General features: G+C 42.1%; 1 protein-coding gene across 16 annotated transcripts in view; it reads left to right on the top strand.

Moving 5' to 3' along the window:
* The window catches only part of BAZ2B (bromodomain adjacent to zinc finger domain 2B), a 327,194-nt gene that overhangs the window by 193,442 nt on the left and 122,047 nt on the right, over window positions 1–11,705 (top strand). For all 16 annotated transcript variants that reach the window (XM_019522327.1, XM_019522336.1, XM_019522329.1 and 13 more), the window contains 2 exons: window positions 9,790–9,996; window positions 10,707–11,105. In XM_019522327.1, coding sequence (XP_019377872.1) covers window positions 9,790–9,996; window positions 10,707–11,105 — 606 coding nt within the window. The remainder of the gene's footprint in view (window positions 1–9,789; window positions 9,997–10,706; window positions 11,106–11,705) is intronic.

Raw genomic sequence — 11,705 nt, forward strand, 5'->3', positions numbered from 1 at the left:
TTGCATTTTTTGGTGTTAAACACCATCAGATTCTTGTCTGCCCTTAACAAATTGGGCAGGGTAGGAGATGTGATCCTATCATGAATCAGATCAGATCATACCTTGCCATTAAATGAACATCTGCTAGAGGCCAGAGAGACAGTAGGCCTGGGGCAGGTCGACATAAGGGTTTAGCAGAATTTGTATTAGGCATGTAGGTCTCTTTGTGGTTTTAAATCAATTTCTCCAGTGCTGTGAACCTTTGGCAGAGTAAATGATACAGGCGACCCCTGCTTAGGGCTCTTAATTGGTTCCTGAAAAACAAAGCATTAAGTGAAAGAAGTGTCAAGCAAAACTGAAAGTATGGCAACCACAGTTGTTTTTAATGACCCAAGATGGCGGTCATGAGCATTATAACAAAACTCACTGAGCGCTAAGTGAAATCGGGTATCAATTTAAAATAAGTGTTATAGCAAAATAGTGCTAAGCAAAACAGTGTTAAGTGGGGGTTGCCTGTACTTTGTTCTGAAGAGCTGTTTCTCTGTCACTGCATATTATTATCCACAGGCTCCTGAAGAAAAATTCTTGCCCATAAGTAGAGGTGTACCGATATATTGACCCATATTATATCAGCACCAATAAAAGGAAAATTGACATTATTGGCCGTTGGCTTTTCTTGGCAGATGTGGCCAATAATGTCATTGATAAATAGTGTGTGCATGGGGGCGGGGAGGGTCAGCTTCTAGCTGCTGCATGCACTCCTGGGGAAGGCATGGGGGGCATTTCCGCCTTGGATCTGTGCGTGGGGTGAGGGCAGGCTCAGGGCGGGGGGCTGCCCTGGCCTCTTCCCGGTGGGTGGGGGCTGGGCTGAGGCTGCGCTTGGAGCAGGTGGGGTGGGGTGGGCCATGGTGGTGCTGGGAAGCGGGTTACAGAGTGGCTACGGTGAACTTTGGGGTGGTTGTAGCCTCCCTTACCAGCATGGCTGTAACCCGCCCCAAGCACAGCCTTGGCCCAGCCCCCCCTGCTAGAGGCTGCAGTGGGCAGCCTGCCCTCTCACAGATCTGGGGGGCACATGCTCACATGCCTCCCTCAGGCATGCATACAGTGGCAGAAACAGTCCTGCACACCTTTGCCCCCGGATGAGCCACCCATGGCTCTGTCCCATGCCCTGCCCTGCCCTGGCTGGGCAATGCTTGCCCGTGCCCTAGGCCTACTCCCTTTCTCCCTGAGGGGGCCTTGAATGCCCCCTCCTCCCATACCCCTCCCTGCCCAGACTTACCAGTTGGAAGCTGCTCTTCACTCTTTATTGGTGCACCCCTATCCATAAAGTCTGTCAAATAACAGCTGGTTCCCAGGGGAACCTGGAAACCCAAGCAGAAATGGGTTGTATTGTTGTATCTTATCCCACAAGGATGTGGAGCACAGATATGTTACAGAAAAGGTTTGAAGTGAGGGGACTAGTGAAGGGTCCTAAAAACGAAAGCCTGCTGCATAGATGATAACATAATGAGGGAAAATTTTTATTTTATGTCCTACCATTATTTTTGTTACCTGAAAGGGAGCAAAAGCCTTAGTACGGATAAGTAAGATACTGCATACACATTGGGCATGTCTATACATGTATTTATGCACACCTAAACTTAATGTGCCTTTGCTTAAGGCACATTAAAGCGATTTAGGCACACATCTACACATGAACATGCTAATGCGCATTAAGGTGGATTAAGTTTAGACATGAATAGTTAAGATGCATTAGCACACTTGCAGACATGTTAATGCACATTAATGCAGTGTATGTCCATTGAAGCACACCATGTTACTATGCATTGGTTCATCTACATGTGCAGTAATGAAACTTAGCTGTGCCCGCCTAAATTTAATACCTGCTTTATGCGGGTATCAAATTTAGGCTCACGTTGCCTTAAGTTGCCATTTTTGAAGTGCATTATGGGCACACACGTGTAGACACATGCCCTGAATGCACCTTAAAATGGTGATTTTAGGCTAAGCCACTTAAAAGAGGCACGTGTAGACACATCCATTCTACAAGAAAGAAAACACCCTTCAAAGTATGTTACAGAAGGAAACTATAACCACAGAATGAAGTTAAAGAAATAGGCAGAAAATGTCAAAAATATGAAAAACTAAAAAGGAGAATAATGTATTCAAGCAAAGAAGTTGCCTTAAAATAGATTAAAATTGATTACCCATTAAAGTCTGTTATAAAGAGTAAGAAAGATTAGCAGTAGCAGAAGACACTATTATAAATTGAACTGCATCTTATATTTCAAAGCTTAGAAATCTGATAATTTCTATAAGGACTAGCAAATAATGAATGTGACTGAATTTGTATCTGAAAATCTCCAGGCCTTTGTTCATCTCCATTTTTTTTTCCTGACCTGTTTTTACTTATCTGCTTCTGGTAATACTGTAAGCTGTTCGTGACATGGAATGTGCTTTTAACAGCACAATGCAGAGTGGTCACCTTTAAAAACCTTCCAGTTTTCCATTAGCTTAATAGTTATTCATGCAACAAATATTTGTAGTTTAACCACTTCCTTTTATGTACTCTTAGGGATACTGATACACAGAAATTTACTGAAAATACAAATGTGAAAGCAAAGTTAGTTAGATATGTAAGGCAAATGGCAAGTTTTTAAGAGTGTCAGCAGTTTGAAACTGTCCTAAAATACCTCAGCACTGGTCTTTATTTGACACTTTCTTCAACCTGGGAAAATGGACTTTTTTTTTTTGCACTTTTTATTTTCAAGCAATGTAGTTTGCTAGTGAAATAATCTAACATACCAGTGCCAAAAATATTGGCAGATTATTTAGCCTCAAATTCTTTGATACTGTCCTCACTTCTGCCGAGCTTCTTCACATACCTAAAAGAACCTTAATAATCCCTGCCTTAATCCCCTTTCCCATTTCAGCTTTAGTTCACTTCTTAACCTTTGAATTCCTGTTTAAAATATTAGTCACAGTCATTAATCCTGTAAGACAATAAATTATAATAAACAAGTGCATGGGGTTTACAATAAGCAAGTTTATTAGTTTTAAAATAGGGGTATCAAACTCATCTGGCCCCACAGGCAGGATTGATCCATGGGCCCAATGAATGGTGCAGAAATGGCTATATTTGCCCCAGGAACTCTCCCACTGCCATATGAAAGATCCAGTGGCTGTGGTGCCTGCTCTGGATGGTCTGGGATTATGTCTCATGCAGTGCCTGCTCCAGTCAGTCCAGGACTCTCACTACGTGTGGTGCCTACCTTGAGCCAGTCAGAGTGACTGCCACGTGTCATACAGTCCCAAACCAGCCAGAGCAGACACTGCAGGCGAGGAGGGTGTAGCATGTGAGGAGGGTAGTGGATTGGCCCCATGCATATAATACATGTTATGGATTGGCTGGGGTGGGCACAATATGTGGATCATGTCCTAGGTCCTGCATGAGGGGCCAGATGATGGGGTTCCCTGGGCTATATGTTTGACCCCCCCAGGTTTAAAAGATACCCAGGTAGAGTCTGAGTTGATAAATCTTATCCTTGTAAATTCAAGGGAGTCAGGATTGGAGGGTTGGATGCATATAATAAAAAAGATCAGCTGCATCAGGGCCCTCATAAAGAAAGTGCATCAGAAGTGTTAGTAATCTTACATGAAGAAACAGACTGAAATTCTGGAAAATCTCTCTCTCTCTCTCTCTCTCTCTCTCCCTCTCTCTCTCTCTCTCTCAGACACACACGTAAAGACAATACAAAGAAAAAACTAGGCAAGTGTGAACTCAGTGGATAGATGGTGCAGAACCTGGTGTCTAAGCAAAAGTGCAGTACTCTGCAGGGAACTCTTGTTATTTAGGCCCTAATTTGTAGACTCCTCTCCATCCACGTGCTGCCACTGTTGTCCCTTTGGCCTTCCCCTGCTTCTAGTAGCTGCACATCTCAGAGGTACAGGGATGGGGGCAATGTGGCTGGGACAGAGCTGCTAAGCTGGGAGTGGGGAGAGACAGCAGTCTGTTCCAGGATGGGGAGTGAACTGGTGGGGATAAGGCTAGAGGTGGGTTGGAACAAGGCAGCTCAGTGTATGTTCAGGTATATCAGGGCATAGGGGTGAGCAGATGACTGTTGAGGTAGAAGCAGTATGGTATAAAACCATTGCTGCAGTCAAGAAGGGTTGCCAACCCAGGAATTTTTTTCTGATTATCTGCTAAATTTTTATTGATAACCAAAATTTTTTTGCTATGTTTGGTGTTAAACCCCTAAATTTGAACCAGACCCTTGTTGCTGCCATCCAGTGCTTGGCAGATGGGTTTTACTTACGTTATATAAAACATGGTGGTAAAATCTTAAATCAGTAAAAAAGTTTGGTTATCAGTAAAAAGTTTGGAGATTGCCAGTAGAAAAAACATTCTTGAGTTGATGACCCTGGTCCATATGGTTGCGGGGAGAGAAGTTTAAGAACTGAAAACACTAACTGAAACAGAACAGGAAAACTACTGGAAAGTTCTGCCTGAACAAGTCAGCATTGTTTATTATAGAGGTATCAGGGTTTATGGTTCAACTGTGAGAGAGATTAAAATAATAATATTGGAAGGTGAAACCTCTGAATATCCTCTGCCTTATCTGGATTTGCCAAGGCTTTGCATGCAACAGTGGAAACAACATTTTTAGAAGACTAGAGGCTTATCTTAGTGGTAGCTGGTGTGCTAAAACAGTAGAGATGAGAAATGGCAACCGGGTTCAGTACTAGAACAAAGCATACCAATAATTCAGAAGTGGTACTTACAGGAAATGTTATAGCATTATAAAATGGAGCGGTCTGGGTGGTCACACATGGACTACTCCAAAGTCACCACAAAGGTATGTTCTCCAGAAAGGGGTTTGCCACTTAGTTCCTCTCTGGCCCTGAGGCACCTGTAAGTGAGCAGACAGGCTCATTCAGCTCTTTTGCTCGTGCTCTGGGGGGTGGGAGGGGTGGTTCTTTAATTAGAGTGGCTCCAAGAGCCTTTCTAATTAAAGCGCCACCGTGTCCCGTCTATCGGCGTCCTCATGCTTAAAAATGACAGCGGGGGTGCTTGAACTAAAGCTTGTTTGATCAGCTTCAGTTCAAGTGCCCCCACTGTTATTTTTAAGCATGGGGACACTGATACACAAGATGCAGCAGATTGTTGGAGTGCAGTAATTGCCACACTCCAGCAGACTCGACTGAGTCTGTTCTGATGCTCTGAATTTCCAGTGCATTGGAGCAGCCTCTGTACTCATGTGTAGGTGCCCATTGACAGGTTTTCCCCATCAGCTGTTGCAGCCTTGGCGTCAGCTGATCAATACCTGATACCGCCACTCTGGCTGCATTCTCCTGTCTAAGGTTGCCTGGGAATCCTTTAAAGTCCCCAGCTGGCTAGCAGCTGAAGGCCAAAAAACACCACAAGCACTGGCTTGCCTGGGGCCCTTAAAATGTTTGGGCAGAAATTAGCTGGAGCCCAGATAATGTTGCCAGGCTCTGGCTTTTTACCACCAGGATCTTTAAAGGGATGACAATCAGCTGGAGGTCAATGGTGTTCTCCAGTCTTGGACTGCCTATGAGAACTGTCAAGTCCCTGGTTCTTTGATGGTCTGCTGGTGTTTGAGCACCAGCAGCTCTTTAAAATTTCTGGGTTGCAGGCAGCCCCACCACCCTTTCTGTCAGGCAGCAAGGGTGACAGGGCTTCCTGGAAGCCTCTCACGGTGACAGGGGCTGATTGGGTCCTCTGATCACCTTCTGCCATTGCCACATGCATAGGGCCCCAGGCAGCCAGTGCCTGAGGTGTTTTTTATGCTTCAGATGCCAGCTAGCTAGGGATTTTAAAGGGCTCCCGGCTAACCTGTCTGGAAATTCCTCATGGTGGCAGAGGCTGACTGGATCATCTGTACCAAAAAACAAATGATTGACCAATAAGTCCTCATTTGCTACTTACATGGCTACTACTCATTTTAAATGGCAAATAGCACCACCCTGATGTCATTCAGCTGAAATGGAACTTACAAGTTAAGTAGTTCCTGTAACTAAGTCCAGTAAATTCTGTTCTAACCACAGAACTTGGGATTTCAACTCCGAATTCCCAGTTCTTCTTGGGTGTTTACTGTTTTGGTAGTATGGCTACTGAAGTCATAATAAAACTCTATTTAACACTAAACTAAACTTTCAAATGTAGTCTTCTTTTATCAAACAAAATTAAAAAGATAATTATTTCTAGCCCTTTTTAGAAGTTCTCATGAGTATTTTAACCTAAAAGTAGAGAGAAGTAGTTAGCTGTGTCAGCCTGAAGTTAAGCAGAAGGTGGGAAATGGTAGCACTTTACATATTAACTTCTTCAGAGAGGCATGAGCTCTTGGGCTGAGGACAGACATTACACACAAACCAGTTTTAGTGATCAGAAACTGGTTTAAACCTGTAACAACAGATGTTCAGTGTACATAAACCAATTTGAAAATGGCTGAAACCTGTTTGAGAGAAACCTGGTTGAATGTAATATCAGACTTAACTGATTTGGGTTAAACCAGTTTATGCAGTGTCTGTCCCAGACCCCTTCCTGGTTTAAGTTAAATCAGACTTCCTCAACATCCTGGCATGCTCTCTGGGCTGGGCTGGCCCCTCCCCTCTGCTCCCTGGTTGCAACTCTGGGAGAGACTGCAGGCATCTGCCTGACTCCTGCTCCCCCCCGTCCCCTCCAAGCAGGGATTCTGCTGTCCCCTGTGCCTCACACAGACGCACAGCATTAGCTAGCAGACCACATGCTGGCTACGGTCCGTGCTGTGGCAGCCGGGACAAAGGCAGAAGCAGTCCCTCTGTTGTTTTCTTAATGGGGTCATAAACACTGAACCTAATCAAAGCACTTTGCCAGAGCCTGGCCACGCGCCCTAGCTCAGCATTGTGGAAGAGCAGGAGGGCTCCTCTAGTGCCCCCCGGCTCCTAGCCTGAGCCACTGCAGGTATGGGCCTGCATGTCTGGGATGTGTGTACAGTTACAAACTGGTTTAGCCTAGCCGTGTTAGACTAACTTGCAAAGATTGAATCAGTTGAGGTTCAGGCGTTTTGAATGTCTGTCCCTAGCCTTGTACGCTACAGACTACTTTGTCAGATACTATGAATAGGCTTGCATAGAGAAGGGGTGTAAAGTGAAAGGAATAAAGTGTTTTGAATAAAAATGACAGGGGAAGTGGGAGGAAGGATGGGATGCTGCTGAGACAGGCGAAGATGGGTTGAAGAGATCAAAAGAGGTAAAGAAAGCAGTTAACCCATTGAGGGACATAAGGATTATAAAAGCTAATCCAGGTAATGAGATAAGAATCCAGTTTCTGTTGAGACCATACTTATCACAGTCCATTTCATGGGTGATCTCTCGTTCCAGAACTTTGCATCAAAGTTGATCTTTAAAGTTTGTAGTATCAGAACAGGTACTCAGAGGACTGGAATGGTATCCAAGGTGGTTAAAGTGTTCTTTTACTTTTACACACAGGTTTTGTGTCTTTCTAGAATTGATGTCAGCTCAGTATCCGTTCATTGCTGCACGTAGGGATTGCCCCACCTGTCTAAAGTAGACAGCAAAAGGGCACTGTAAATAGGTGATGGTATATATGATGTTGGTAGCAGAGAAGGTGAAATGAACATTGGATTTTATCATTTGTGGTGTTTGGTACAGTGATGATATGGCTGTATTGATGAGGAGGCATAACTGGTATCTGGATCCATTGCAAGGCCTGGTGCTTTGGTGAGAATATGAATTAGGTAGTCTGTTGTTGGAGAGATGCCATCTGAGGCATCTCTGTTGTGGGGCTGCCAATAAGGCAGGACAGGCTTGTCCCCCAAGGCTGTTTTAGGATGTTCATCATTTTACGGAGGGGTAGAAGGCTGTTTTGATGTGTTCAAGATGTTCAAGATGGAGAACTGGTAAGTGACAACAAGAGGGATTCTGTTGTCTTTGTAAGAGGATTGGTATTTTAGTAGGTCACAGCAGGATCTGAGTCTGGCTCTGTTTATCTGAGTGACTGCAGTTTTGGGATTGCATTGTAAGTGTACAAATCTCTGCTACAAATCCCCAAGATGTGCAATCCTGGTTTGTTGTAATGTAAAGCTTGCCTGTAGCTGATGGAGCTAGTGGTTTGTTTAGAATAAAAACTGGTGATGTAGAGGTCGCTGTAGTGGTCCTTTCGTAACATCTGACAAAGCAGGCCATAGCTTACAAAAGCCTCTGGCTGCTTACAGACATTAACCTGCCCCCCACCCACCCCTAAAATGTGCTTTACTGGAAGAAGCAGAGTGTTAGTTTGACCTAGCCCTGCAGCATCTATATAGATCAGGCGCTTCAGTGAGGCTTTTTGGCGCTGTTGTTTAAAGCTAATTCAGTTAGCTGTTAGAGAAAAGTGCCAGAAAAGCCCCACTAAAGCACCCAGTCTATATACATGTTGGGTGAGCTCGGTCCAAGTAACGTGTGCTGCCTCTTCGAGGCATGTACTGGGCATGGCATGGGAGTGCGGCGAGTTTGAAGAAAAAACATTTTTTTTGTTTGTTTTAAACATCTGTAAGCAGCTTCCATGAACAAGTTAGTCTTAAAGTGCCACCCTGCCCTGCCTTCTGCTTAATCTGAAGTCCTTCACTTTCTTCTCTCCATTCCCACTGATACACATGTCTTCAGTATAGTCAGTCTACTGTAGCTCAAATCAGTCATTTTCCTTTTCTACTAGTTTGCCAATTTCTCACTTTCTCTCCAGTCTCTTCACTGGTATCACTTGCCTTTCCTGTATCTTCTTTACACTTCTTACCAGAGCTATTGAGGTGTCTTGTTTGAAAGCTTTTTCTGGTTCCTCTAATGTTCCCATGCCATTTTGCATGTGGCCTCTATATTAGATGTGAACTTTTTCCTGTGAAGTTCAAAGGCTCCTTATGCTTCATCTTTAAATCTTTCCAGCTTTCCGTCTCATTCATCACATTTGAAAATCTGAGCTTTCAGTCTTCAAGTAGTATTTCTTAAGTTTCTTATGTTTTTGTACCACAGAGGCTCCCTTTTTGTGTTCTATGTCCTGTGCCTCTCTTTTTTTTAAGATTATAAACACCCTGGGGAGAGGCTGGTTTCTTAATTTTTGGAAATACCATGCAAACATATGGTGATGCACAAGAAAAGAATTAAATATAAGTTATACTGTATTTTACTTTTAAATATGTCTTGCATTGCAATATATTGTAAATATGACACCTAGCAATATAAGTAATACTATACTGTACTATACGATACTAACATTTCAGCACATTCTCATCCCTTTCTCAGTAGCAGTACATGAACTGTATTCTTTTGAAAACTAGAAACATCTCTATTAGTAGACATAACATATAATTTCATTCAATTTAAAGATTACTGTTCTTCAAATGATTGTTCTCCTATTGAAAGACGATAATGGATCTAGTGCATCTTGTTCTTTTATAAGCCTATTGGAATCTTTTTTGTTTTCAGACTTGTTAGAACGTATGCATTCTCTGTGTGATCACCCAGTTCTCTAGCAGTGAATTTGGCAGTCACGCAGTGAATCTTACAGGTATGCTGACCTTGAAATAAGTTATTTTTGCCTATTCTCACGTTAGGCTGGATAAATGTCTTGCGTATCCTTGTGAAATATCTTAATTTTATTCATTTTCATGAAAACAATTTCTTTTTATTATTTCCTAAGAATATCTGGAGAGAGATGCCAAAGGATTGCTGATAATACTTCTCTAGAGTTAAAAAATTGGATGATACAATGCATTAAACCTGACCCATTAATAAGTATATTTTGTTTTTCTCTAGAAACCAAGAAAAAAAACAGTGGAAAGCTCTAGCAATAGTGACAGCGATTCAGGCTCCTCGTCAGACACCTCAAGTGAAGGCATTAGTAGTAGTGACTCAGATGATCTAGAGGAAGATGAGGAGGAGGAGGAGGAAGATCAAAGTGGTGAAGAAACTGAAGATGATTCTGATTCTGAGAATGAAGCACATCATAAAAACAAAAACAAGGTAGGATTTCTGCACAATGACTTTGGCTACTGATTTTATGATTCACTGTTATTCTTGAAGAAATATGATTTCAGTCTCTGTTGCATTGTTTAAGTAAACAGTAATGCCTGATGTGAGAGTGTTTCTTGGCACTGTATAGCTTTGTTGGAGGATTTGCATGCTCAAGGTAAATAGAAGCCCTATAACTTTGTTAACTCCTAGGAAAAACTGGACCTGAAGAACGTTTTTATTGTAATTAGAAAATATATAAAATAGTGAAGATAGATTCAATATTTCATGTGCTGAAAAGTTTAGTTGGACTGTATTTTGCCATGGGTACCGCATTCTGTTTATAGTTGCTTTTTTCTTGGCGTAGCAGTTACATTCCTTAGTAACCAATAGTAAAGCAGGATTTAAATCCAAGTGTTCCGCTCTGTCTATAATCAAGAGTACAGTTTAAAACAACTGATTTTTAGCATTGTTTTAATACTAAACTGAGACTTCCCATAACCAAGGACTTGGGAGGTGAAAGATCAAGCAATTAAATATACTGTAAGGTTATTTAAAAATATTGTTAACTTGTGTTATGGAAATTGTAGTTAAGTTGTATAGATCAATGTTTATACAAAATATTGTTTGAATCTGTCATTTAAATTTATGAGCAAAATATTTATTGATGTGATTTGATCTACAGAGCTTAAAATATATATATATATATATATATTTTTCAGGTGCTAATGCATAGTGGTGTAACAGATATGAAAGCAGATGGACAGAAAACACATGAGAAGTCCCAGGAAAAAAGAACACACCAGCAGATACCTCTTATGTCTGATTCCCAGACTCACTCATCATTCCAGTCCCAGCAGAAGCAGCCTCAGGTTTTGTCACAGCAGCTTCCCTTTATTTTCCAAAGCTCTCAGGCAAAGGAGGAATCTGTGAACAAACACACAAGTGTAATACAGTCTACGGGATTGGTGCCCAATGTGAAACCTTTGTCTTTGGTAAATCAAGCCAAAAAGGAAACTTATTTAAAACTTATAGTTCCTTCTCCTGATCTACTCAAAGCAGGGAACAAAAATACCTCTGAAGAATCTAGTCCTTTGACCAGTGATGTAAGATCAAAACGGGTAAGTGAAAATGATTTGCTTAGCAATGCTGTCCCTAGCTGCTGTATCTATAGGTGTGTGCCTCTTACGAAATAACAGGTTTTTCTTGATCATGCTCCTGGATGAATAAACAGAAATAATCATTCTGATGGAATCTTGTGATGTGATGTCAGTCCCACAAACAGCTTCACAGCCTATGAGCATCTGCCAGGCACCTTTTCCTCTCACGGGACAGTTGTGAGGTTCCTAAATATACTATTATGAATACTAAATTATAACTCAGTACTTCCTGTATTAGGTTTTCGACCCCTGAATTTATCTGACTGAAGTGATACCTGTAGGGGTGGGGAGTGGGAGGAAGTTACTTATATCTAAATCTGAAAGGGGCCTGAGATTTCCCAGCAAGTTTGGTCTTGAGGGTGGCAGGCAGGGAAGCGAGAGTGGGAGGTACGGTCTGGATTTTTCTAGTTTTGGGGTGTCATTTGAGGAATTTACTTTTGTTGTTTATCACTCATTGTAAGCCACTTTGAGCCTTTCTGAATAGTGTGATCTAGATAATAATAATAACAATTGGGAGAGAGTTGTATTTGCCACTTTAAAATTATACCAGAATTAATATTG

Source organism: Gavialis gangeticus, unplaced genomic scaffold (assembly GCF_001723915.1).
Source record: "Gavialis gangeticus isolate Ggan-Ray unplaced genomic scaffold, GavGan_comp1, whole genome shotgun sequence".
NCBI lineage: Eukaryota > Metazoa > Chordata > Crocodylia > Gavialidae > Gavialis > Gavialis gangeticus.